This window comes from Exserohilum turcica (genome assembly GCF_000359705.1).
Source record: "Exserohilum turcica Et28A unplaced genomic scaffold SETTUscaffold_10, whole genome shotgun sequence".
Lineage (NCBI taxonomy): Eukaryota > Fungi > Ascomycota > Dothideomycetes > Pleosporales > Pleosporaceae > Exserohilum > Exserohilum turcicum.
Window position 1 is genome coordinate 98,015 of NW_007359915.1, and position 26,966 is coordinate 124,980.

Sequence of the window (26,966 nt, forward strand, 5' to 3'; positions counted from 1 at the left end):
ACACACCCACACGTGCGGTGCGGTGCGTGTCCCCCCTCCCCCTCCCCCTTGGACGTACATGTGTTATTTTGCTTGTATGTAGCCGATGAGGTGCGGGAGGGGGGGGGGGTTAGGACGTTGTAGAGTATATTTTGTGTCTGTGTGTATCGGTGTGTATCGGTGTATCTATCTAGGCCTGATGTCAAATCCCCTTGTTCTGAAGTAAGCATTGTAGTAGCCTTGATTTTGTCTTTTGTCGTCCTTTGCCTTGGCGGTTGCTTCTGCTTCGCTCTTGCATACTGTATACTTTGCCCATACCACGCCATGCAAATCCCCCCGGTTTGGCCTTGGCTACTTAGTTGCCGTTTTTTTTTCCCAAAACTCCCAACTCCCAACTCCCAACTCCCAACTCCGCCCACCAGTAACTCTCTAGAGACGCGCATTGTTTTGGCTCTCTACACACACATGAGTCCTAACACAAACAACGTATGTGTGTATGTGTGTGTGTGTGTGCATAAATACCCTGACTCTGGGCTTTTGCGAGAAAGAGAGAGACGGGAAAGTGGGAACTTGGGTTGGCGCAGGCCCGCACCCCCGCGCCCTTAGCGTGTGTCATGTTGGGTGGGCTTTGAAGGGTTTCTTCTTTTGCGGACACACACACAATCTCACGCACCCCCCCCCCTTCGCTATCCGATTCCCCATTCCCCCCCCGACCCGATACTTACACTACCCCCTTGATGCGTTCGTAGGCTTGTTGCTTACTTTCTTCCAAGACATGCAGCTGTGTGTGGCGCACCGCAAACACGGACTCCAACCACCGCAATCGCAACAACAATAACAACAACAACACAGCCAAACCCCCCCTAATTAAATTTCAAATCAAATAATAACAAAAAGTGGCCGAAACACGAGCTTTGTCTGACGCACACTGGGCTTGATCGGCCCCCCACCTCACCAACCACTACCAGCACCAGCCAGCCAGCCAGCCAGCCAGCTAGCCAGCCAGCACAGTGGGTGGGAATCCCGTGGATCGGGGGCAATCGGGGGCAATCGAGGGAGGATGGGGTGGGTATTTCCTGGGCATCATTTGCTGCGAAAGAGAAAGAGAGAGAGAGAGAGAGAGAGATCCACTTTGTGTATGTACGTATGTGTGTATGTGTGAGAGTGCATGTAAATGTCGCAAGCACAGCCATGTTTCCTCCTGTGCCTTGGGTGTATTGCCTGTGTGTGAAGTCGAAGTAGGTGCGGTAAGTAAAGTAAAGTCAAGTAACCGAAGTCCGAAGGGTTTGAACTTGTGTTGAGTTTTGGGGCTGAGGACTGGGGTTCGTGGTTGAAGTATTGGAGTGCGTGTGTGAGCCAAGTCAAAGTATATATGTGTGTGGGTGTGGGTGGGAAACTCTGTAATGCATTAGAAGCCAGCCTACTCAGATGGATTTTACATGGGGATAACCCCAGCATCTTTCTCTCTCTCCATGTAACAGAACATGTATATCAGAAAACCACGATATCTTAATATGCTAGTTATATTGCCACTTGACGCAATACCACATATAGAGCAATCGAGAGAGAAAAAAAAAGCGAGTAGTATGATGACGTACTTGTTCATATCAGTGGGAAGGTTAGGGGGGTATGGCTATGTAAAAAAAAACTAGAGTATATACATAAAAGATGAAAAAAAAATCAAACAGAGAATCGAAAAGAGAGAGAGAGAGAGAGATAACAAAGACATATGCAAATGGTATCATCGCACAAGACAAAAACCTGTCCGCTCCCCCCAAGAAAAAGGGCCTTTGAACACCCTCCCACCAAGGCCACCTACCCCCCACCAAACTGAATGACAAAAGAAAAGTTTGAAAAATGGACCTGTCCAAAAGAGCGAGAGAGAGAGAGAGAGAGAGCGAGAAAAGTTATCCATCATCATCATGACCGTGGAAACGGAAATATCTCATCCTTCTCAAAGTCTCGTTCCACCTCTTCCTCTTCGTCGTCGTCGTCATATCGTCGTCGATGTTGTGGTGGTTGTGATTGGAGTTCTTGCAGATGCCATTCCCGCTCCGCACCTCCAAGCGCATACCCGATGCCAGCACCACCACCGTTGTGGGAACCCGCCCAACCGCCAAAGGAACCACCAAAACTGTATGTGCCACCAATGGCTGCCTCTTCATCTTCGTCTCCGATGCCGCGCAGTCGCGCCGGCGACAAGGGTGCAATGGGACTGTGCAATGTGGCTGTTGAGAAGCGTCTTGCGCTGGGGCTCAACGGCGGACTGTCCAGCTCCATGCTCTTCCATGTCGACTGAGGCGCTCCAAAGCTGCCGCGGATATCGCTGCCGCGTCGGTACGTGGTGCTCGTTCGGTCCTTGTTGCTTTCGACCAGTGTAGGGCCAGACTCGAGGCTGCCCACGCTGCGCACCGTGTCCAGCACGTCGCCGCCCTTTTCGCAGCACGAAGACGCCTGGTACCTGTCGTGTTGCTGAAGGGGTGTGGTGCTGGGGCGCCGGGACCGAGAAAAGTACGAGCGCTTAGGGTACCGGTGGGTGTCGCCTGTTGTGACGAGTTTCTCGGGGATACTGGGCTTGCGATCGCTGGGCGGAGTGGCGGTGGCGCCACCCTTGGTTTTCTTCTTGCGGTCGCTCTTTGACGAGCGGGTGGCGAGGCTGCTGGAGAAGTCGTCTTGTATGCATGGCAGAAGCTTGTGCAGCATGCGGGAGCGGCGGGAGCGTCGGACGTAACGGCTGCCGTTGGAGGAGCTGGACAGATCCCATTGTTGCCAGTTGCTGTCGCTGCGGGTCTCGGGCTCAATGGGCGTTGCCTTTGTGCGGAAGTTGAAGATCCAGCGGGTGACGAGGCCACGGAGGATGGGGATGTTGGCGACGATGATGGCAACGTTGTTCTCAATGTGGTTGATACAGTAGTCAATTGGGTACGTCCAGTCGGGCTTGAAGAGCGTGAACAGCCGGTCACGGTACGACAGGTAGATTTTGGCGGCGCCGATGCCAGTGACGCTGTGGTGTGTTAGTGGTTTGACCATGGTTGTTGCGCAGACATGACTTACGCAAGACTGCAGGTAAAGACGGCCAGGACGACCAGGCGGGATCGCAGGCGAGCACTCATCATCCTGCGCACAATGATAAAGGGGATCGGGAGGATCAAAACGTCGGTGAAGAGGTTGGCGCAAGTGACCCAGATCAACATCTCGCCCATCTTGTGGCGGCCCATGCAGTGCAGTCCGCCAAACGTGCGTGGCTTCCACGTGTTTCCCGTGAGCGGCGGGCAGATGAAGATGTAGAGGAACCATGGGATCAAGGCGCTGCCGACGGTAAAGATCAGGATGGCATAGAGGACGCGCTTGAGCCATTGGATGACGGAGCCAGCCCGCAGGAGGAGACAGATGATGGATGCCTTGACGAGAGGCAAGATGGGAATGTTCAGCAGATTGAACGCCATTACCACCTACACGCTGTCAGTACCGTGGCAGCAGTGCGGCGAGGGAGTACGTACGGCGTAGTACTCGTCGTAGTTGGGCTCAATCTCGTTAGGAGGCACCTGCCAGATGTGCACGCCAACATGCCACATCTTGACATCTGCGTCGGTCAGTCGAAGCCAATTTCGAGCGCCCGTGGCATACGTACGCTTGTAGGAGGGCCCTATCAAGGCGATTGACAGGAGTAGCGGGAGTATAATGAGCCAGTCATCTGTTCAACACCTGTCAGCGCACACACGTCGACGGCTTTGTAGCGAGCGCGACTACGCACCCCAGCTCAGGCGCAGGTTCAGCTTCCGGCGCGTGTATATTCTCAGAATAACAAAGACAGCAGCCAGAAGGGGAGTGCCGCAGATGACCCCCAGGCAGGTGAGCTGCAGAGGATAGGTAGGCATATTGACGAAAGCGGCCAGCGTCTCAAAACCTGGGGAAAGCAGCAAAAAACCGGCATCACTCTCGCGCCTGGTCGAGGGAGGAGCATTTGCATATAAAGGACCCCCCCGGCCAAGAGCAGCAGGTCAAGTGCAGCAGAAAGCCCACCCTGGCTATCCTTTGGCGCCTAGGGGGGGTTGGTTGGACAGGCACCGCCCGGGACGTTGGACAGCAGTCCCCGCAATTCCCTACTCATTGCATATTAACAGGTCGTGCCCAGAAGCAGTAAGTCCGAAGGGCGCTCGTTTTGCCTTGCGGTCTAGTCTCCCGGCTGGCTGTCTTCACGTGGGCCGCCCTGTCCAAGTACCGGTTGAGGCTGCTCGCTTTCAGCTGCGCCCGTCGCCACCATGCCGCATGCGTGTGGTGCGACAGTTGTGGCCTGGCTGCTTCGAGTTTCCTTGATCATTTCTCTGACACGGTGGTGCTGCCAAGCCCACATGGCGTCTGCCCGGCTCGCCGGAGCTGGTGTTTTGTTGAACGGTGTTGGCGTAGGCTTTTGCGCGTCCGGCCATGGGGGCTGTCTGGGCGGCGGTGGGCGAGAGAGGGAGGGAGAGAGAGAGGCTGCGAAAGATGCGTATGTGCGTATGTGTGTGCGTGCTAGGACGGAGCATCCTGGGGGGGAGAGCAGACTTTTCCTGGGACCTGGACTGATCAAAGCATGTCGAGCATCCGATCCCTGCTGCAGACCTGCACACTGTGAATCTGGGGCCGCCGCTTAAAGTCGCGTGGCCAATGGCGTGGCGGGAGTATAGTGGTGGTGGTGATGGTGGTGGTGGTGAATACGGCGCTGGCGACATGCTAAACTATGGCCATGGCACCAAGGCAAGCCATCGCACAACGGCAACGGACCCAAATGCTGCCACCACCACGACGACGACCGCCACGACCGCGAGACCGGAGCGAGAGTCAGTGCAAGCTCAGGCCATGGTTCAAGCACGCGTCAGGCTCCGTCCCAGTCGCCATTCCCACGGCGTCAGCGTTTCGCCAGAAGGCGAGACTCGGAGTGGGTAACGTACGGCGGCGGCGGCGGCGGGCGGCGGGCGCGCGCCTCTGTCCAAACGCCGTTTCGCATAGTCACACTGGCGCTCTCGCATGGCTCCACCCGTGATCGTCCATATATACCTTCATCTATCCCACCACAGCGACTAAGGCCATCAGACGAACCACGTCAGAGGAAACTGCCGAGCACCCGTGCGCATTTATATTAAATCGCCGCGACGCCGGAAACACTGTCCTCATGAGGTCATCCGCTAGTGGGGTAGTCTTCTGCGAGCAGGCCGTCTATGCTGGTCAATAACACGCCTGACCTATATATTGCTTTCCGGCCTCTTTGGCCTGCCTAGTAGTTGCATGGCGTGGCCAGCCCGCAAAGCACATGACTCTGCAACCAGCCACTCCCACTCCCCAACCATGCCCTCGACACCGCAGCACCGCTCTTGTGCCTGTTCGTCGCCGCTACTCATACATTGTTAAAGTGCAGAATGCCCCGTGATATCTCCCAAAGCGCAATCGCCTCCTGGCTGCGCCCAAACGCCGTCGAATCATGTCCTTCATGCGCCCGCTGCCTCGCCTGACTGCACCCGTCCCTCTCTCCCTTTCTCTAGTGTCCTTGATCTTGTCGCCACCCGGCTTCATCCGCCATTAGAACTGCCCCAGCCTCTAGTCGCTCTTGAGCATGCTGTCCACCAAGTCGCCTAGCGGCCCCCAAAAGTCCTTGCTTCCATTGGCCAGCCCGTGCTCGTCGATGAATAGCACGTAGTGCTTGAAGCTGGTGTTGAGGTGCGGCTCCAACCCCAGCTCGATGATGACGGGATAGTGGTGGCAGTAGATGTGTGCGTACACGCGGTACAGCCGTTTGAACATGTTGCGGATCAGCGATGGAAACGCCTTGGGAAACGGAACCCCAATGCGCGACGGAAACATGGCCTCGTTGTCCACGTTGGACTGCACCCATGCCATGAGGTGTTCAATGTACTCAGGCGCCGGCATCTTTGTAGGTTTCTTGTAGTTTTCAGAGTCTTGCCAGAGGTACTCGAATCTGATGCCTGTCAGTGCCCTGCCCAACCAGCGCCCACGTGCTGGCTTACTCGTCCGTGGCCTTCATCTCTGGACAGCTCTGCGGCGAGCAAAACTCGGTAATGGATCCGTAGAGTAGGTTGATTTGGTTGTAAAAGTCGACAACTGTCCTCGCCAATTAGCCCGTCTCCAGCTCGTCTCCAGCAGCACGCCTACCGTTGACTGCGAGCCACTCGTCCTTGTCTTCTCCCTCGGGCAGCCTGACCGCTTTCCTCAAGCTACCGCTACCAAGCGTAGCCTCTGCATACTGTTTTAGCTGCCAGCTGCTTGTGCCTCGGTTCGACTTTTGTGGTTTGAATGGCGCGCGCGTTCGCGGGTTACTACAGCATCAACAGAGTAAGCATGTACCGGCCATGGACCACGTCGACTGCTAAGAGGGGCACCCACACGGTAGTTATGAATCCCGACATTCTCGCACTGTTGCTGTGTTGTTGGTCTCCAGAAAATCGTGCAGCGTGTTGCTATCTGCTTCGCCATCCCAACACGGTCAGCGGACTGGAGCCATAACCAAGGGGCAGGGGCATGGGCGCACCTGTTGCAGAGAGAGCGAGAATGGTAATAATTCGTCGGCGACTCAGCCTGCGCGGATATGGACAAGGCGTGCGAAGGGCGTTGTCGGGGCTGCTTGGTTGCGAGGGAGGATGATGTTATGTCCAGACCCCGCAACAAACAATCGCAATCGCCCGCCCCAACTAAGCATCGCAACCTCCACCGCGCTAACACGTGAGACAGCTAGCGCTAGCCCCCTCCACCGAGCATGCGTCTTCTGTGTCCCCATGGCAAATGCAGTATTTCACGCCTATGCATAGACACAAGCACAAAAATAACGGTAAACAGACTGAACAATACTGTTTTGATCTAGGTCTATGCTAGGTCTAGAGTGCGCTACTCGCCAGTTGACAACTTGACACTTCCAATTACCACCCACCGCCCATCATACACTCGACGTCTTCGCATACCCCATGGCCTTATTTGCTAAAGTATGGGTCCTGCTCAAAGTAGTCGCTGCGGTCACGCCGTCCATTGCTACGACCGTTGCTCTGGCCATTGCTGCGCTCTGTATCGTCGGCGCCATCCGTCATCGCCTCAAACTCGTCCGGCTCGTAGTCTTGCATGCCCGTCTTGATGCGCTGGAGCTGTCCACTGACGTAGTGGTGCAGGCGGTCTTCCATTGCGCTCTTTTGCTCCAGCGCAGCCTGGTCCAATACACCAACAGAGTTCTTGCGCTGCACCGGGTTTGCGTCGTCTTCTTCCTCGCCATTGGTCGATGTGTCTCCCCAGTCACTTCGGAAGCCAATGCTACGGCTTGTCGACGACCGGCGGAGATGATGGCGTTTGGCTGGCTTGCCTGCAGGCGTGAAAACATCATCAAAGTAATGGCTGGCAGCACCAGTTGGTGTGCGCGGTGTCTGCGGGAGGCGACAAGTCATGCTGCTTCTCGTTAGTCTTGCCACAGTACAACATGAGCCAACTTACCCAGTGTCATGAATCATCTTTGCAATCAGACCGGTCCAGCCGCACTGATGTGTTGCTCCCAAGCCACGTCCAGTATCGCCGTCGAAGAACTCGTGGTACCACATGTAATCCTTCCAGTTGGGGTCAAAGTCGAGCATTTCATTGCCGTCATTGATGGCCCTTCTGCCGTCATCTCCGCGAGCAAACAAATGCTGAAGACGGTGTTGGATTTCCTCTGCTACGTGGCCGAGATGCATGTAGTCGCCGGATCCTGTAGGGCATTCAACCTTCAATTCGTTGCCATAGTAGAGATGGAATCTCTGGCACGACTCGATAAGCAAAAAGTTGACGGCCAGCCAGATGGGACCTCGCCAGTTGCTGTTGCCACCAAAGAGGCCACTGTCCGAGTCACCGGGGAGGTAAGCAACCTCATACTTTTGGCCGTTGACATCCATCGAGTAGGGATGTTCCTTGTGGTACTTTGAGAGCGATCGAATGCCATGGTCCGCAAAGAATTCGTCTTCGTCCAACATCCTCTGCATGATGCGCTTGAGGCGGTCTTCGTTGACAAGCGACAACAGCATACGGTTGCCCTGGCCGCGCTTCGACAGCGTATGAATGTTGCGTTTGGACGTCTCTGGGCGGTTGGCGATGAACCATTCCACACGCTTCTTGAAGCTTGGCAATCGGTTGATGATCTCTGGTTCCAGTGTCATGGTAGAGTAGAGAGGAATCAGACCAACAAGAGAGCGGACCGGCATCTGATGACTCCACGGGCCGCCCCAAGAGATGGCATCGTAGTAGAAGCCGTCCTCCTCATTCCACAGCGGTTTTGACTCGCCCTCGCTGCGGAACTGCATGGCGTCGCTGATCATGAGGAAGTGCTCAAAGAACTTGGAAGCCATGTCTTCGTAGATGCGACGTCTCTTGGCAAGCTCAAGACAGATGTTCAACATGTTCAGGCAGTAAAAGCCCATCCAACCAGTGCTGTCAGCTTGCTCAAGGACACCACCCGTCGGCAGAGGGTCAGAACGGTTAAAGACACCAATGTTGTCGAGACCCAAGAAACCACCCTCGAAGATGTTCTTTCCGTCTGCGTCTTTTCGGTTCACCCACCAGGTGAAGTTGAGCAGCAGCTTCTGGAACACTCGCTCGAGGCAGTCAAAATCCTCACGTCCGTACATCTTGCGCTCAATCTTGAACACCCTGAACAGTGCCCAGGCGTGGACTGGAGGATTCACATCGCCAAAGTTCCATTCGTAAGCCGGCAGTTGGCCATTGGGGTGCATGTACCACTCGCGTGTAAAGAGATCGAGCTGCTTCTTGGCGAAGTCGGGGTCGATCATGGCAAGTGTAATGCAGTGGAATGCGCTGTCCCAAGCAGCAAAGAAGGGATACTCCCACGAATCGGGCATGGAGAGAATGTCGTCCAAATGCATGTGCTTCCACTCCTTGTTTCGTATAGCCTTGCGACCAGGTGGAGGCGGCGGCATGCTAGGGTCACCGTTCGCCCACTGATCCCAGATGAAGTGGTAGTATTGCTTGCACCACATCATACCAGAAAAGGCTTGGCGCTGGATGTTGCGCAGGTCGTCTGCAATGGGAAGAGGGCTTATCCTGTAGTAGAACTCGTCCGCCTCGGCACGGCGTTGCTCGATGATGTCGTCGAAGAGCTCCTCGTCGAGATAGCCCTCGTCTTTTCGTGAAAGCCTGAAGCGGACTACAGCACACTCGCCAGGCTGGACGCCCTCGCCTTCGTCAAAAGCGTACCATGCAGCGCACTTTGTGCCCGTGTTGGCGGGGTTGACAGCACCCTTTTCATCGTCTACAATGCGGCGGTGGATAGCATCCTTGACATATGGTGTCTTGTTCTCGACCTTCCACAGGCCCTCGTAGTTTGTGTCGTTGTCGGTGAAGAGGAGCTCTGGCTGGATGTCCTCGCCGCTTGGGCCGGTGCCAGGAGACGGCGAGAGCTGGAAGTAGCGGTCCCCAAGCTTGTGGTGCTTCGACTGCGCAGTCGTGGGACCAATCTTGGTGATGGAGGGCTTCAGCTTCGGGTCCTCGTGGCCCCATGCCCAAGTGTTCCTGAACCAGCAGTGAGGCACAATGTGCAGTGGGGCTGGCTCTGGACCGCGGTTGTATGCTGTAACTCGAAAGCACAGCTCTTCCGGGTCGTCGGCCTCCTTGGCAGTCTCAATGAAGATATCCCAGTATCGGTCATCGTCAAAGACGCCAGTGTCAATCAGATTGTACTCCTTCTCGAGCCGTGTTCGCTTCGCATTGGTCGCAATGAGATCTTCGTAGGGGAATTTGCGCTGGGGTAGCTTGTAGAGAAATTTCATGTACGAGTGCTGTGTATGACGTCAGCGACATGGCATCAGAAAGACGAGAAACGTACAGTGGGAGTGTTGTCCAAGTGGAAATGGCACTCCTTGAGCGACTCGCCGTGGTTACCCTGTGGATTTGACAGGCCAAAGAGTCGCTCCTTGAGGAAATCACTGTAACAATGTCAGCTGGACCCTGGCGATCTAGCAAGAGGGTCGGCCTACTCTTTTTCGTTCCAGAAAGCAAAAGCAATGTTCTGAAAGCCGTGCGAGTCGGACACACCAGCAATACCGTCCTCGCCCCAACGGTAGGCACGCGACCGTGCCATGTCGTGGGTGAAATCTGCAGAGGCATGAGCAAAATCCGGTGAGTGTGAAAAAGAAAAAAAGCGACTTACGACTCCAGGCATCGCCATCATGGCTGTTGAGAAGAAGAGTGGTTAGCGGCAAGCAGCGTCGAGGGCGGCATCTTCACTTACGAATAGTCTTCGCGGACTGTTGCCCACTGTCGCTCTGCCACATAGGGACCCCATCGCTTCCAGTAAGCGGTGCGCTCGCGGTCCTGCTTAAGGCGTTTTTCCTCCTCGCACAGGTATACCTGATTCTCAATGAGAACCATTGGGAGCGTGGGCGACGGTACGACTAAGCGTCCGTGTCGCTGGAGTGGGTGAAGGGAAGGATGGTGCGGCGGGCGGCGCGAGGAGGGGCGTTGAGATAATAACTGGCTGCAGGTAGTATGGGGCAAACAATGGGGTAATCAGACAGCCAAGGTGCTAGTAGGTAGAGAGCGGTAATGGATGCGGGCAAAGCAATTGGCGGGCAGAGCAATGCGGAGGGAGATGGAGCGTATGGGGGAGAGAAAGAGAAATAGAGAGATAGAGGGAGGGGAGGGGAGGGAGGGGAGCAGATGGGAGCGAGGCGAGGCGAGGGGGGGTTTTGGGCAGGCGGGCGGTGGTGGTGGTGGCTACTACGAACCATGGACGTGCAGGAAGTCGCGATACATCATAGGCATGGCTGCACCTGCAGCTGCACCGGTGGGACTTATCGCGAACGGCTGGCGTAGGCCCGCTTGGGCCTAATGCCCCTCGTCTGCCCGGTTTCACGCCCACGGCCCTTGTCGACAGAGCCGCAGAATCCTCTGGCCAGATGCGGGCGGCGACAAGACCGACACGGGCTGCCCTGTCCAGGCCCTGCTTTGCCTGCCGCGCCTTTCACCGCTCGATTTGCGCGCCAAAACGATGCCTGCTGGTGGTGTAGAGCTGGTGCTGGTGCTGGTGCTGGCAAAGTGTTGAGGAAGCAGCCACGGCCATGGAGTCGTTAGTGCGGGCCCTTTTCCCCACTGCCTCCATCACCGATCGCCGCTGCGAGTGGGAGAGGCTCGCGCTCAGACACGCTGGCCGCAGCCCTGGGCGAGGGTGTGGAGTTGAGTGGTGACAGCAAATCCCCCGCCGTGTCTGGACTCGGCGCTGTCGCTGCGTCGCGCTGCTGGTGCTGGTGCAGGGCCGCATGCGCGACACCTGGCGTACCGGCCTGCATCCATGCCATGTGCTGCGCAGTGTCGCCCCAGACGCCCATTCACGTGACGCGTCTGCTGACTAATGCGGGTTGCAGGGCAGATGCAGTTTGGAGAAACCGATACATGACTAGGCACTCCACCACAGGCATCCAGTCGTCTCTCGCGTGCCATGTTCTACTGGCACGGCCTCTTCGTTGCCAGTCGTATCGAGAGTCCCAGCAGCACGTGAGCAGAAAAGCGACAGACTGAGCTGCATTCCAGCGCGTCACGTGTTGGCAGACAAGTCGAACCTGTCAAATAGGCCTACATCTCTTCTCCAGCGTCTTGCGCTTTGTGCCACCAAGCCCTGGTAGCTAATTGTGTAAAGAAACCGCAATCATGGGCGTCTACCATACTTCCATCTCTGGCGCTAACCCCTGCCACGGCAAATCCTCGGCCCGCCCAGTGATGCTCAGGTACGCGGCAGCTGAGCCAGCCATCCAACCCAACACGTCTCTCTCACCCACCAGCCTCATCCCCTCGCGCCCAAGATGCTCGTCTCTCTCACAGTCGGTAAGGTTGACGCCGGAGTGGCTGTGCTGCTGACCGAAGACAAACGCCTCGTGGGTCCCCTCAATGCCTTGCGACGCCCTTGCAATTCACTCTGGCTAACCTCAATCTAGATCGAGTTCCCCTCCATATTGCTTCCGCCAGATATCTCCTCCGGGTCTATGGTCGACATTGATGTCGGCCGCAACTACAAAGCCGAAGCCGATGCCCAGAAAGCTTTCCATGAGCTGCAGTCTGAGATCTACCGCACCTTTGGTCAGCGCACCCCTTCAGCGCCCGTCCTCAAGTGCCGCAATGCCACACAAACCTCAGTCGTCCTCGAATGGGACCCCATCGACATCGCGACCGCCGAACTGCGCAGCCTGACGCTCTACCGCAATGGAAACAAGGCAGGCACAATACCCAAACCTGGCGACCAGCACAGCACCAAATTGAGCGGCATGGCCGTCGACACGGAATACGAATTCCATCTCGTCCTCAAGACTAGCGCCGGCACATTCAGCAGCGAGAGGCTCAAGGTGCACACACACAAGATGACAGATCTGTCAGGCATCACCATTACGCCCGGCCACATGCCTGCAGCGCTTCGCGAATCTCTGCAGCGATCGGTCGAGCGAATCGGTGCCAAGATTGTCGACACGGTCCGCATCGACACAACACACTTTATCTGCACAGAGGGCAGGGGGCCGGCATGGGAAAAGGCGGTTGAGAACAACATTCCCGTCGTGGTACCAGACTGGGTCATAGGGTGCGAGAGAGAGGGAAGAATCGTCGGTGTCAGGGGCTACTACCTCAACGCCGATCCACGATTACGAAGTGTTGGTGCGGGTTCTTCACAGCAGCCAGCTCAGCAGCCAGCACAACCACAACAACAACCGCAACAGCAACAGCCAAGAAGTCCAGTCATAAGCCCCAGGACCGAGGTCACTCCGCCCACCCCGGAGCAATCCAGACAAGAGCGTGACACGGACGGTGCAGCACCACCACGCCCTCCGCCCAAAGACGATGTGAGCGAGAAGAGTGGACGAAGCTCTGTGGAATCCAAGGGACATGAGGAGCAAAGGGCCCAAGCAGAAAACTCCAAATCACAGTCTGAAAAGGTGAATAAGCAAGACGAAAGCGAACAAGACGACTCGGAGCCTGAGCCAAGCGACGAAAAAGCAGTAGAGGCTAGTCTACCCCAAAGAACAAAACCGGGACAGGCATCTGTCGAAGATGACGATAACGGTGAAAGCTTTCAAGATGTACAACTTTAGAATGGCGGGCGGAGGACATGTCGGTATAGTCAGTTGGGCGCACACGACCTGGGTTGAGGTTGTCCAGACTTTGCTTCCGGACGGCAACTACCACCTCCAACTGTCTATACTTCTCCGACTCGTTACGGCCAACAATAGAGGATTCTAATGATACCATTCTATCCAAATCTTTATGAAACTTGTGTACCCAATCATACGTCTGGATCCTGCACTCATTGACCTGCCTAGGTGGAGGGCTAGTTGACCTTGGATTGTTTCACGGCAATCCCAAATAATTCAGACAAGCCTGTATAATTGCCGTACTATCCGGATCCTTCCACTGATGATTTGCATGGGGAATGTTTCGGGAACTGGCTTTGGATTTATTGTTTCGATATTTCAGGTAAAGAAGTGGAGTTCTTGGTAGGCCTGAACATATAAAGGACAATTCCATTAACACGATCACGGCTGCAGGGGTCATTATGAAACGAACACGATGGTACAGACACTCGATTCCCAGACCATTTGTCTCAACTCAAGCCCGCGAGCATCCGGTTGTCATACGTGTAGTGGCATGGTACGCGGAAGCTGACACGCTGATGACCCGGGACCCTTGCGTCGGGCCAAGTCTCTCTACATTCCGGCTGAGCGCCCCTCCACATGTGCTATCACCTTTACGAACTGCCTCGGCAGGCATTTGACTACTACACGTCTGCGCGGGCCTAGCCACTTCGTGTACAGTCATCCAAGATAAGATGGCATGAGGTTGAGTTTGGCGCTGGTGATCCACACGGCAACATTTAACTCTGAAGCTAGCTGACCATTGTGGAGCCCCTCGCTCACACTAATGTACTGGCCATGTCACCATTGGTTCCGCGCCTGCACGGACGGAGGCCTGTCCCCTAGACCGCATTGGCTAGCACCACCGGCAACCTTGTCTCAACGTACGTACGTTAAGAGAAGAGCCGAGAGAGGATATATTCAAGCTGACGTTCCCACCGTGTATCCGCCAGTCATTGCCTCATTCTTTTAATTTTTGTCTCGGTGGGAGGGCAGCAGGATGGCCTTGTCGCTGGAGCTGCCGCCAGTCCTTCTGGCGCTCCAATTCCCTATCCTTTATCTCAACAACATGGCTGCGCTGGCAGTGGGACCTGAGCATCAAGTCGCGCGTGTCGCCATTAGTTTCCCGATACTTCTTCTGTTCATGGCGCAGTCTTGGTACAGACAATGGGATATACAATGGGGGCATCGCTACGCCATGGAATGCCTGAGTTTTGCCATGATGTTTGATTGGATAGATCGGGTTCTGCTGTCGAATCCAGACAGGGAAGGATGGTACAAGATCCATTATGGAAAAGGTGCTGCACTGCAGAAAGAGAAGGATGAGACGGCAAACGGCAAGATGAACGGCAACGGGAAGGCGGTAGCGCCGAGAAAGAGATATGAAATCATTCCCGGTGGCGCTGGAACTACCTTTTGGAGCCGCATGTGGTGGGGTGCCCGTCTGTCCGTTACAAACCGATACGTGGGATGGAGCTGCCAAGTCAAAAACATCAATATGGAAGTCCCCTCTGACTATCCTCGTCTGTACGTTTCCCTGGCATCCGCCTTCTCTTCGACGTTAAAAACTAACGATACACAGTCTCTTCATCGCCCGCAAAACGCTGCGCCTGGCAATCTTCTACATCTGCAACGACATCATTGTATGCCACTCGGCCGCCTCTCCCTACGGCACTTTCGAGGTTCTGGAAAAGTCCGGCCAGAAATTCGTACAGCTCCTGCCCGCGGACCCCGCCATGTTCCACATCCGCTTCTGGTACGCATGGGTGCAAATCATCATCTGTTTCGTCAACCTCGAAATCATGCACACTCTGTACGCCATCATCAGTGTATCCTCTGGCCTTGCCAACCCGCGTGACTGCCCCTCAGGCTTTGGCCGCCTCCGCGATCTCTGGAGCGTCCGCCAGGCGTGGTCGTCCGTCTGGCACCAGCAGTGTCGCAGGCTATGCGCCGCACCCAGTCTGTGGCTTGCGCGGAATGGACTAGGTCTGAAAAAGGGCTCATTTGCGTCCAAGTACGTGCAGCTGTTTGCTGCCTTTACCATTACAGGCGCCGTACATGCGTTTGGCTCCATGATGATTGCTCATTCATGGGACGACACGGGCTCATGGCGGTTTTTCCTCACCCAGGCCGCCATCATCATGGTGGAAGACCACGTTATCGCTCTCGGCAAGAAACTGGGGTGCAGAGATTCAGCTCGCTGGCGCCTGCTGGGATTCGTATGGGTGGTGCTCATCATGGGGTGCACGTTTGAGGATTACTTTAGACACATGGTCAGGCAAAAGGTATGGGTGCATGGCTATATGCCGGATTTCTTTGGCATTGGGCCTAAGCGGCCGTAGATGAGTTGGTGTTTGCCTCTGTCGAATCTTTTGCTCTCTCGAGTAGAGCAGCTTGGGTTAGCAAGCGCTTTTTATGCACACTACCTTGTCACGTGTGTGTTGATTTACTTCTATCCGTGATTTCAACGGACTTTACAGTGGAATAGCGTACGTGATAGATGTCAGCAGCGGAGTATTATATCTTGTACCTCTCACACACACACATAGACACCATGCAGACAGTACTCCAGTCTAAAAATACCCAGAAACAGCCACATTACCGAGCTAATACCCTCACCCTCTTCTCCAAAACCCACCCGTCCATCCATCCCCGCACATGCCCCACACCACCGCCACGAACACAGCCGTTGTCGAAAGTAAAACCAGGTCCACCCATTCCACATCCGCAGCCCTCGTTTCAAACCCAACAAGCATTTACCCTCCCTCCTCTCCCTCCTGCAGATCACGCAGTACGAGTTTGGGATAATGATGAGCTTGATCTCTTCTATTTGTAAATCCCAAAAATAAAATAGCCATTTTTTGTGTTTCTTGGATTTGTCATTCCACAACAAAAAAGAAAGGGGGGGGGGAAGGAGGGGTACCTGACTCAGATAAGCAGAGTAGATATGGGTATGGAATTGGGTATTACAATACGTTGGTGTTTTTTTTGGTCTTTGAGCGGGAAGGGGGGGGGGGTCTGTTCGATATGGCAAATGACAAAGTGGGAAACTAAAGCTTCTCCCTCTCCCTATCTTATCGCCATCTCATCCTCTTTACCTTTACCTTACTATATTTACATCTCAACCCCCCCTCTCTCTCTCTCTCCTATCTTCCCCCACCAATCCCATATATCCCAATAACAAGCCCAGCCGAATATCCACCACACTATCCACCTTCTTTTCACACACACAAACACACACACACACACGCCAGCTATGTATGCCAAACAGCACCTTTTTTTTCTCTTGCAGGTACTGTAACGACAAGGTGTAGCAGTATCTAGCATGCTGTTCCAGTTCACAAGCCATATGGGGAATTTTTTCTTTTGTTTTCCCCTTTAACAAACTGCTTTATTTATCAAGTGTACTATAACACTCTATTCCATTTCTCCTCTATTCCTGAATCGAATTTTATATCACTCCTTAATCATAATAACACGGGATATATCGACAGATTCTACTTACTACTACTACTACTACTACTACTACTACTACTACTACTACAACAGTGTCAAGAACACACTCATCCCATGTAAAAATACTACACAGCCAAGATACAAAAAAGCACGCAATTCTTTGAATACACAGCAGTGTGGCGTCATTCCAGTTTTCACATCTCAGTTGCCGTACGTATTTGTATGTCTAAAGCTCTTTCCAGGATCTGGAATGAGCATGGTTGTGAGACGTAGGGGGCCTGTTATTTTTGCATGCTATTATCTATGAGTTTTCATTCGACTTGTTTGCTAAAGTAGTGTGTGTTTTTAGTCTAGGGAAATGGCTTGCGGTGATGCTGGGAAGAAGAAGAAGAAGAAGAAGAAGAAGAAGAAGAGAGAGAGAGAGAGAGAGAGAGAGAGAGTGTGTGTGTGTGTGTGTGTGTGTGTAGATTTGTATTTGAATAGCGGATATGTGTGTATGTGTGGGTTTGGGAAGATGAAGAAGAACAAAGGGATGTGGAATTTGGATTTGTTGCTGCTCAAACGTAGCGGAAATCATGTACTCGATTCAGCTTCACGCCACGTTCCCTCGGTCTCTTCGATACTACATATTACTAGGATATCCTGGTTCTGGTAAAGTATTCGTGATTCGTGATTCCTCTACACCTCTAAAGAGTGAAGCTGAAGAACAAAACTAGGTAAAGCATTGTACACAACACTTCCATCCATACGTATAACGTACATAGAGATCATCCACTCATACATGCGTTCATACCGCTCAATGCTCGAATCACCATTTCCACCTATCCGTCTATCCGCTAATCAAGCAAGATTATGCAATAAGCACATAATTCAGCCTTGTCACTCAGGTCGCAGCCACTCACTCACGTCCAAGCCAATCACCTCTTGGTTCTACATACCGCCTCCGTCAGCCATGCAGCCTGCGTATAGTCACCCGACCAACTGTGCATCAGCGGCAACTGCTACAGCCAGTCGTTTGAAACTCCGAATAGGGGTTAGTTGGTTGGACAAGACTGTACGACTCAAGCAGCTTTCACTGCATGCGGCGCAGCCAGCGCGGGACCCGGGCGCTAAAACACCAGATATATATACTTATCGCATGCACAAACACGCCGGAGTGCGACTTTAGGCCACAAAACAGCTTTTTCTCGCAAACATGGCGCTCGATCGCCTGCTAGCCTTGGTCGCATGCTTGCCCTGCGGTGCACATCACCACCGCCAGCCCGACGCCACGCCGCCATGCGACGAAAAAGCGTCGCTGCTTTCCCATGATGTCGCAGTCGCCACAGCCAACGACGTCGTCGCCACTCTACTCACGACTTCATCGAGCGGCCCCGCGCTGCGCATGGAGCTCGACTCCAAAGTCGGTGCATATGGCTGGCGCCAGCACCTCGCAGAGCTCATCCTCGACAAGCTCGCGCAGGTCCTGCAAACAGCGCACGAGAAACTCGGTCCCAGCGTCAACTCGGCATACCAGCGCGCCGTGTCAGCCGTAGCTGAAATCGAGGGCTTCGTCATCGAGCACCCAGTCATCAGCACCGTCGTTGCACTCGGGGTGCTAGCCCTCCTCGCACCATGGGTTCTCGACGCCCTTGGTTTCGCCGACTTGGGGCCCGCTGCAGGTAAGTCTCCCGGTCGTCGTCGTACACACACACACACACACACGCGTGCCCCATGTCGTCATGGGGGAGTCTCCGTCTGTGCTTGTGACGGATGAAGTTCCAGTTTTTCTTCTGCTAACGTCTGTTATTTGCGGTATGGCAGGTTCGTTTGCGTCATGGTGGCAGGCTCGGTATGCAGGGTACGTGCCCAAAAGGTCGTTGTTTTCCTTTTTCCAGCGCTTGGGCATGAAGTGGCATTGGGTGCTGTGATGGGAGATTGGCAGTGGAAGAAGCCAAGAAAGAAAGAAAGTTTTTTTTTCTTTTTGGTTCGCTTCGAGAAGAAGAGTCGTCGTGTACGGAGGGAGATATCGATGCGCGACCCACCAGCAACTCTACTCACGCCAGCCCACGTGATGCGGTCTAGACAGAGGAAGGGTCGATTAAACTTTCCATACCAACGAAGATTTTCAGGCACGAAAAAAGCTTAATCGAACTCGGGCTTCCTTCCGTTTTGCCCTTGTATCCGCATATTACATGCATGGCCAGGATCGCGGTCGGTGCCATTACGAGCCTGGCTCATCCGTCTTGAGACTCTATTTGTTTATTTTTTCAAATCTCAATGTCTTTCGTCCCTAACCGTTGCCTTGGGTTAACGAGGTAGCAGAGAAAGGTAGCATTCAAGTGCATAACACAATCAGGCACTTACCGTGGCCTACCTACTTCCCCTGTTCCATACCAGATATAGCTCCCTCAGCCCTTACAACAGTGGGACCGCGCCCCCCAACAGGCATGCATCGCGATGCTATATGACGGCGTGCTAGACATGTGTAATACGTAAGTAAGATACAGTAAGTAAGTAAAGTATTCATTTTAACTTTGCTTGCGCAAACTTTATTTCTATTTTCTCGCTCCATATCTCACGTACACACACGCACATGATCTCTTTCTCACCCTCGGTCATTGCGCTTCTCGCGTCACCTTTCTCATTGTCTTTCTCGCTGCCTCTGTCGCGTTACTTTTATCCCATTGCACATCTTGGCACTGACGTTTTTTTGCCAGCGCAAAAGCCGCGTACGTCTTATTTCTTCTTCGTCCTCTTGGCAGCAACAAAATCTCCGAACATGGCCATGTGCTCTTTTTTTTTCCTTCTTGTTGGGTCGGCCGGATTTTGATTTTCCTCCACTTGAAACCATTCTGAGTGTCTCACCAACAACGGGTTTTGTTGCGGCACGTGCTCGCTGTCCCGTCCCCCCCCCCCGCATATACGCACACACAGTCAAGGGACCCCCCATCTTCGTCTTCCCTTGCTCATGCTGGATTCCCCACACACCTAATGCTTCACATCTCTTCATCGACGATCACCCTTCCCTCGTGTGATTTGTCAGAAAACGGCCGGCTTGTACTCGCTTGTCGTCCTCACCCCAAGTCATGTCCCTCCGTCGCCTCCCCCCCCCCTCTCCATCTATCTCAACCACGCGCTCGGTACCCGGACATGCACGCCGATAGATAAGCGTCCACTGACACCGACACCGATACACGCTGGAAACGACAACCTATCTTTCTTCCCTGACTTACTGTACATGAGTTATGCCCGAACGGAAATAAGCCCGGAAAAAAAAGGAAAGAAAATAATACAAGACAAGACAAACGACAAGGGACACACACACATACATACGATACTTACCTCACATATTAACGCAACACTCCCGGGGAAAACTACACTCCCAATACGGGCAAACTCCGATAAATTACATCATTGGCAGATCCAGGGTAACAAACGATAACAGATAGTTATTCCAGGGACCCAGGCCGGAAAATCAATAAAGTATGCGTCTTTGGAGGTTTGGCGTTGGACCGCATCCTGGTCGTCGCGATAGCAACCGCGATAGCAACAACGACAGTAGCGATAGTAGTAGTAGTAGTAGTAGTAGTAGTAGCAGTAGTAGGATTTCGACGTCGCTACCAGCAACATCCCGCGCGCAAGACGCGCGTGAAGCCAAAGCATCCGGCGATGCAATCGTCGACGCAACGATACGCATACTCTGGGCGTCATGGTGCGACGCGGTGGTTGCGCGGCGCCCGCACACACACGCGTCGTGGCGTCTGACATACAGCGGGACGGCACTGGCGGGGACACAGCAGCAACATTTACAGCGGGATGCGCGGCTCAGAGCGCGGCTTGCCCAGATACCAGCGCCAGGGCCGGGGGACGGAGACGCACATGTACGGGAAGAAGAACAAGAACAGGAAAGAGAACAGGGCCATGTTGTGTTTTTCGGTGGTGCAATGCATCTTGGGTTGCAGGGCTACCTTGTTCCCGCGAGGTTCCCGCAGCATGACGAGGACGATGGGGAAGAGGAAGATGAGGATGTGGTAGTTTTGTTTGGGTCAGAGATTGAGGTTGAGAGGATGGGGGTGTTGGAGACGCAGGTTTACCGCTTCAGTCACGGTAGCTGTGATGGTGATAATAATAATGGGAGGAGTAAGAGGAGGATTGTGGATATCAAGATACTCGATAATGGCACGGTACTCGTTTGTCTGCTGCAGACGAGGCAGACACACAGCACCACCACCACCACGGCAACAGTCTCAGGCTCAGTCTCAGCTTCAGATGCCGCAGCCACATGTTCAAATGCCACTGCATGTTCAAATGCCTCGGTCACAGCATGTTCAAATACCGCGGCAACCAGCAGCAGCAGCAGCAGCAGCAGGAACTCTATATCCCCAGCCGACGGGGAAAGCCTAACCATGCTATGCATGCCTGATATCGGGCATTTGCGCGAGTGGCTTCTTGGCAACACTGACTCTCGTCCTACTCGGCCTACTACTCACACTACTCATACAACTACTGCAGCCGATTCCATAACACCAACATTAAGAAGGACAATAGCACGGGAAATAACACCACCACCACGACTCGACCAAGTAGTCGCAAACGCCACAACTACAACAGTGCTCGACGCAGCTCAGCAGCACGTATGGACAAGCTTCAACTCTATGTCGGATACACGGTTCGCGGCGTGTCTTGGCCGTCGGCAGCCGTCTGTGGATAATTGGGAGCATGATGATTACGAGGGATACGAATACGGGGGCCAGCGCGAGACGATCGACTATTATAATCATTGTTATGATGGCGGTGAGCACGGCGGTCATGGCGGCGGCGGCGGCGGTGCGGCGGCGGTCGCATCGGCAGCATGGCGCCTAGCGCGCATACGCTATCTAGAGGAAACACGCGTTACAAAAGTCGTCTCAGGCGGCTATATGAGCGGTGCGCTCAGTGAGCAGGGAGAGCTGTTTCTCTGGGGTATGCCATGTCCTGGGGGAAGCGGTGAGTTGCTTTTGTTGAGAAACCAAGGAGGACATGAGCAACAACAACAACAACAACAACAACAACAACAACAACAACAACAACAACAACAACAAGAAGAACAGGATGAGTTTGTCAAGGTAGTGGATGTCAGGATTCATGGGGCCGAGGCGAGCGTCTATGATGTTGCCATTGGACATGGCCATGTGCTAGTGGCGGCCGAGTGCGAGGGCGAGAGAGCCGTTTTTGCGGCGGGGGAGAATAGTCGTGGACAGCTGGGGTTGGATGGGCCTGACTTTTGTAACGTGTTTCGTGAAGTCGTGGCTTTGCGGGGTAAGCGAGTAGTACAACTATATGCTGCAGGATGGTCTAGTTATGTCGTTACACTCGAAGAGTAAATTAGTCGTTGCAACAAAGTAAAAAGCCATGGACCCTGTTTAACAGTAACAATACTGACCTACAGTATACATGGACACAGGTCTACCAAGCTTCAACTGTTATCCGCCTCACCGCAGCATCCACAACCACCTACTCTACTATACCCCCGACACTTTGCATAGCCTGCAGGCCCTTTCTCGACATCAAACGTCGGGCCCATCTGTCCGCCGCGAGCTTCTTCTAGTGGTTGTGGAAGGCGTGTACCATTTCGGATAGCAATATTAGTAGTCACTGTTATGGACGCGCTCGCGTTCTCATCTGCCAGTGGAGCCGCTGTTGTTTGGCAATCATCCGGAGAGCGCAAGGACCGTGTATTCTTCGAGGTAGCTTTAGGCCTCTGGTTGGCGAAGACAATTCGGTGCGGGAGAAGCCGGTCAAAGAGAGGACGCAACAGTGGACAGCAGTTGACCATGATCCCAGTGCTTATCTGGGCAACGGCCCACATTAGACTCTCCCCCATGAAATAGGTAATGTCGCGTTTCGAAGCCGCCTTGGGAAGAGAGTCGGTACACAGGCCACCAATGACTATGTTGAAGAGTCCGAGGCCAAACATGAAGGAGATGGCCAGCTTGTGGGATACATCGAGTTTGAGGTTCCAGACCACGCGGTGGGGCATGTACCAGGTGAGACCGTCCAAGGCCATACCCGCTACGGCGATCGACGCCACAAAAGGCCGCAATCGGAAACAGTGGTTTGGATCTTCATGTGGTAACGCATAGTTGTATCGCACGGGGCGGCAGTGGAGCGACGTGATGACGACAGACAAGAGTCCCAACAGGACTGCAAGAAGAATGCAAATGTGTGCTAACGACGGATCAACAACAGTCTGATTGTAGCATCACCATCTTGGGCATATTGCAGTACCAAGGTGCCTGAGGCGAGTATATGTCCGGATGTACAGGGTGCGGAGGAAGAAGATGAGGATTGCACAACGCGACATGGCGATGCTGATGGCCATGGGAATGTGGAATAGCCAGAGTATCTGTGCCTGTAAGCAGCTTACGGGCGGGCAAGACCAAAATAAAATAAAAGGCTTGGCCTTACGATGAGAGCGAGCCTGAGGTCGTCCATGGTGACGGTGATTATGTGACGACGGACGAGACTAGCGGCCATGGCTCCATGGCATTAGCAATGACAGTATCAGACACAGGGAGTGACATGCAAAATGCAAACATGGCCACGACAATGTACTGGAAGAGCTGGCGGCATAACGTCAATACGGCAGTCGTTGTTAGAGCAAAGGGCCGATGGTACCAGGGCGAGTAGTAGCAGGGTATCGTCGATGGTCCATGGCAGCTGGCGTGAGCGCTTTGCCAGATGGCGGGCGACGAGGAAAAGCAGAGGCAAGAGTGAGAGCAAGACCAGACCGAGCGTGTATGGGCCAAGGGGCATTGACGGGGCGGTACGGAACGAGGCGGAAAAGGAAGGGTGCTCGTGCCCTATGGGGCCGCGATGCGCATGACAGGACGGGGATTTTGCGAGGCGTTGGCGGAGGGCTTGTCAGGATAGGTGGTGAGGGGATGAGGCGAGGCGAGGCGAGTGATGTGTTGCTGACTGATGAGTGTTTGTGTTGGGACTGGGTGGTGAAACAGGCAAGAGGCGACGAGGGCAGCGGGGCATCGGGGGAAGGAGCGGCAATCTGGGAAACAGCGAGTGGAAACAAGCGAATTGTGATTGTCGAGGGTGTGTGAAAGGGAACAGAGTTGGGGCTGGTGAAGCAGGCTGGTGACGTGCAGGGATGGTGTCGCAAGCGAGCAGGGCGAATGATGTCAATCGGGAAAAAAAAATTCAGCCACGGTGTTGTTGATGTTTCTGTGACCAAAGCTGTCGCAGGGCCCGTGAAGCAGCCGAGATGGCGGAAATGGCAGTCATTGGCAGCGGCCAGGTGGTGTGTGTGTGTGTGGGTGTGCAGGGGGCGTGTGGCAGTGGTGAAGGAGGGTGTTGAAAGGCGAGGGTGGCGGCGTACTGGCAGAGTTAGCAGAGACAAGGCAGTCGCAGGATGGGCGTTGTGTAGCAGAGCGTAGTGTCGTGTTGTTTAGCATGGTGTGTGAAGGTAGTGTCGTGAAGGTGGCGGGCCGTTGTGGTGTTGTGGTGTTGTCTCGCTGGGTGTCAGGCAGCAGCAGCAGCAGCAGCACAGCAGAGGCGCCACCTCGGCGGGGTGCCCTGAGGCTCTCCACCCGGGCATTACGGATTACGAGATGAGGCCGTCCAGGGCTCGTTTGGCGCTGCAAGCAATGCGGTGCACAGCCTCTGCCCAGCTTGGCGTTCGCTGCGGTCGGGCCGAAGGGGAAAGTGCCATGGGCTGGCAAAATGTTCTGTTCTTTTCTTGTTCTCTCTGCTCTTGCCCTCGTGCCTGTGCATGGCCTGCCTTGGGCCTAGCGCGCCTGCTAGCGCCACCGCCCGCCCTGGTCGTGCGCCACCGAACCACGCCCACGACTAAGACGCCCTCGTAGTCGCTACCCGGCCAGCACTCGCCAGCACCACCACCAGCACCACCACCCGCCGCTGTACTCGCACCCGCAACGCCGAGCGGCAGCGCACGCGGCGGGGGCATCAGCGCCCGTGTCTTTGTGAGTAATGGCGGGCATGCGTATTTGTGTGCGTGTGTGTGCGTGCGTGTGCGCTGATCAGGCAGGCAGAGGCAAGGGCACCGCGGGCAGCAGGCAGCGAGCGCCCACTCAGACGACGACGAGGTGTCAGTGGCAAGGCTTCTCGAGGGTTGAAGGCGCGCGTGGCCTCCTCGACCGACTGGTTGCGGCGGCGGCGGCGCTTGCGAACGGCTGCTCTGCTCTCGGCCAGGATCAGACGAGCCTCTGGTGTTGTGCAGCCCAAGGCCTCGATAATGGGAAACGAGTTGCTCCTCTGTCTCTGCATGCTGCGGCGGGGGCTGGCAGGGCGCGGGCCGGGCGAAGACTGGCGGTGGTGCATGTAGTCCATGGTGGTGGTGGAGGAGGAGGAGGAGGAGTAGTGGTGGTGTGCAGGTGAGGGGAGGGCTTAGTACATGGCCGTGGCAGCCGCGGAAGACGTGGTATATGAGGGTCGAGCAGCAGCAGGCTGACCAGGTAGGGCTAGTGTAGGGCTAGTATGGCGCAGCGGGGCAGGAGAAGCGAGGCGCAATTAGAAGCAGAAGCAGAAGAAGCAAAGAAGCAGAAGCAGAAGAAGCAAAGAAGCAGACGCGGGCGAGGGCGACTATGCAGCACTGGCAGCAGCGGAACAACGGCTGCGTGTGTGGGTGTGTGTGGGTGTGTGTGGGTGTGTGGTGTGTGGGCGGTTGAGTGAATGTGTGTGTGTGAGAGCGGGCTGGGCGAGGGCGCAATATGAGTGGGCGGGCGGCACTGCAGGCGGGCAGGCGTGCGAGAAAGGGCTCTTGTTGGCATGCGCACATGACGCTTAGAGACTTGGACAGTGGACAGGCGACATGGGCTGGGGCGACATGGGTCGTGGGCAGAGGGCGAAAAAGAAGGACAAACTATCGCGTACCCCTGGATGGCGCCGTGGCCCTACTGCCGCATCCCGCTGGTGTTTTGGGCGTCGCGGCCAATCCGCAGGCCCGTCCTGTCATTGCCGTGCATGGCCTGCGAACGTCATGTCGACTGCACCACCACCAGTCAGTGTCTCAGCAGCCCGCGAGCCAGCGTCTCTTGTGTCTGTCGAGGGCCATGCCGGCGATCGCCCGCACCCTTGCTTTTGGCCCATTGCCCAACTGTGTTTCCTACTCGCCGCATCGCACCTTCACTTTCTGCAGCAGCTCGCCGCCGTGCCCACGCCCCACGACCGGCCCGCGCCCTTTGGTGAGGTCCGCCACGTGCATTCGCACTCGCGCATGCCTTCTGATGCCACGGACCGGAGCACCACGACCGTTGTCGCACATGACCAGGGCGGGCCTGTCCGGAACCCTTCGCCCACGCTAGGAGACTATTCCGCCAACCTGGCCCAGTTCATCAAGCAGCAGCTACAGTCGATTCCCACCTACCAGCCCGGCCCCGACGCCTCGTCACCGCTGTCGCCGCGCTCGTGTCCTGATTTGTCCTATGCCGCCCAGGCCTCGCATGTGTCGTGCTCAACCATCAGGCGGCCAGTCGAGAAGCCTGGCCTCATTGACATTCCCCCGATCCGAGCTCCCCTCAAGAGCCAGTTTTCTGCCTGGAGCTCGACCGATGATGACACCGACGACGAGTCAATCGCCTTTTCCCACCACCGTCTCTCGCTCGACAAGGTCAGCACCACCACCACCACCCATACGCCCTCGGTTCTGAGCTATTACCAGGATTCCCAAAATGGCTCATCGTTTCTGTTTTCGTCGACGCCAATCGAGCAGGAGCCTGAGCCGGCCACGGCCAAGCAGTTCACGTTCCCGCATCAGTCAGCACTACCCAGTCCCTCATCCGCGCAACCGGATTACGACGATTACCCCTCATCCCACCTCTCGCAGCCACAGCTTACATCCTTGTCGGCCACCTCGGCACCCTCCTTCTCCTCGTCGTCCGCCTCCTCGTCCTACTTTGACTGCAAGCGTCCCACGGCCATCACGCCTCAGATGAAAGAGCGCGTCATTGCCGCCGTCACGCCTCCCCACATCCGCACCAAGCGCACCACAGCCCTCTCGCCCTGGGAAGCCGCTGCCCTAGCAAACGCCCATGACGTCTACGTCGAGTCGCACCAGCGCGTCCACGTCGACGGCATGTCGTTTGACATGCTACGAGACTACAATGTCTCCAACACACGCCTTACGCCCTGTTGAGCCCTAGGCCCGTTTTGTCTCTCTTCTTTGTTTTACTAGCGTCTGCGTTGGGGGGGTTCTTTGCCGGTTTGATACACTAACCAGGATGTTTACCGTCAGCTGGTCTGGCCGCAGCTCATGACGTCTTCTTTACCAGCTTCTGACATGTTTTTTTCCCGTTTTCTTTTTTCCCTTTCTATTTTTATTTTTTCTTCACTTTTTTTTGCATACAAAATATCCTTTGATGATTTTGGGTTTGGCCGGGGGAGCAATCTGGCAGATGGAGGGTTTTGCTT

The 26,966-nt window shown here is 54.9% G+C and overlaps 9 protein-coding genes across 9 annotated transcripts; 5 read left to right on the forward strand and 4 right to left on the reverse strand.

The window, feature by feature from the left end:
• Positions 1-1,594: 1,594 nt before the first annotated feature.
• Positions 1,595-3,857, reverse strand: SETTUDRAFT_174803 (uncharacterized protein; the record flags this gene model as incomplete). Its single annotated transcript, XM_008023215.1, has 5 exons — positions 1,595-2,983; positions 3,034-3,431; positions 3,480-3,562; positions 3,611-3,673; positions 3,734-3,857. 5 exons carry the CDS (start codon positions 3,855-3,857, stop codon positions 1,900-1,902), a joined length of 1,752 nt encoding a protein of 583 aa, XP_008021406.1. The 3' UTR covers positions 1,595-1,899.
• A 1,326-nt stretch (positions 3,858-5,183) lies between these two features.
• Positions 5,184-6,608, reverse strand: SETTUDRAFT_166578 (uncharacterized protein). The gene is made up of 5 exons (XM_008023216.1): positions 6,503-6,608; positions 6,358-6,435; positions 6,127-6,290; positions 5,982-6,075; positions 5,184-5,932 (listed from the first exon to the last, which is right to left on the reverse strand). Exons 2-5 carry the CDS (start codon positions 6,378-6,380, stop codon positions 5,554-5,556), a joined length of 660 nt encoding a protein of 219 aa, XP_008021407.1. The 5' UTR covers positions 6,381-6,435; positions 6,503-6,608; the 3' UTR covers positions 5,184-5,553.
• Positions 6,609-6,820: 212 nt separating this feature from the next.
• Positions 6,821-10,464, reverse strand: SETTUDRAFT_166579 (uncharacterized protein). The gene is made up of 6 exons (XM_008023217.1): positions 10,229-10,464; positions 10,148-10,170; positions 9,975-10,092; positions 9,824-9,923; positions 7,447-9,776; positions 6,821-7,401 (listed from the first exon to the last, which is right to left on the reverse strand). The coding sequence occupies exons 1-6, from the start codon at positions 10,366-10,368 to the stop codon at positions 6,939-6,941; spliced, it is 3,174 nt and encodes a 1,057-aa protein (XP_008021408.1). The 5' UTR covers positions 10,369-10,464; the 3' UTR covers positions 6,821-6,938.
• A 1,310-nt stretch (positions 10,465-11,774) lies between these two features.
• On the forward strand, positions 11,775-13,213 carry SETTUDRAFT_144560 (uncharacterized protein). The gene is made up of 2 exons (XM_008023218.1): positions 11,775-11,867; positions 11,928-13,213. The coding sequence occupies exons 1-2, from the start codon at positions 11,796-11,798 to the stop codon at positions 13,068-13,070; spliced, it is 1,215 nt and encodes a 404-aa protein (XP_008021409.1). The 5' UTR covers positions 11,775-11,795; the 3' UTR covers positions 13,071-13,213.
• Positions 13,214-14,107: 894 nt separating this feature from the next.
• SETTUDRAFT_144561 (uncharacterized protein) lies at positions 14,108-15,629 on the forward strand (the record flags this gene model as incomplete). Its single annotated transcript, XM_008023219.1, has 2 exons — positions 14,108-14,636; positions 14,692-15,629. Coding segments are annotated over 2 exons (1,289 nt in total), but the record flags the coding sequence as incomplete, so codon positions are not given.
• A 1,975-nt stretch (positions 15,630-17,604) lies between these two features.
• On the forward strand, positions 17,605-18,814 carry SETTUDRAFT_166582 (uncharacterized protein). The gene is made up of 2 exons (XM_008023220.1): positions 17,605-18,226; positions 18,369-18,814. Exons 1-2 carry the CDS (start codon positions 17,761-17,763, stop codon positions 18,473-18,475), a joined length of 573 nt encoding a protein of 190 aa, XP_008021411.1. The 5' UTR covers positions 17,605-17,760; the 3' UTR covers positions 18,476-18,814.
• A 2,592-nt stretch (positions 18,815-21,406) lies between these two features.
• On the forward strand, positions 21,407-21,910 carry SETTUDRAFT_69068 (uncharacterized protein; the record flags this gene model as incomplete). The annotated part of the gene is made up of 1 exon (XM_008023182.2): positions 21,407-21,910. A coding segment is annotated over one exon (504 nt), but the record flags the coding sequence as incomplete, so codon positions are not given.
• Positions 21,911-24,503: 2,593 nt separating this feature from the next.
• Positions 24,504-24,887, reverse strand: SETTUDRAFT_36130 (uncharacterized protein; the record flags this gene model as incomplete). The annotated part of the gene is made up of 1 exon (XM_008023066.1): positions 24,504-24,887. The coding sequence occupies one exon, from the start codon at positions 24,885-24,887 to the stop codon at positions 24,504-24,506; it is 384 nt and encodes a 127-aa protein (XP_008021257.1).
• Positions 24,888-25,536: 649 nt separating this feature from the next.
• SETTUDRAFT_166583 (uncharacterized protein) lies at positions 25,537-26,691 on the forward strand (the record flags this gene model as incomplete). The annotated part of the gene is made up of 2 exons (XM_008023221.1): positions 25,537-25,557; positions 25,696-26,691. The coding sequence occupies 2 exons, from the start codon at positions 25,537-25,539 to the stop codon at positions 26,689-26,691; spliced, it is 1,017 nt and encodes a 338-aa protein (XP_008021412.1).
• Between the last annotated feature and the right edge of the window lie 275 nt (positions 26,692-26,966).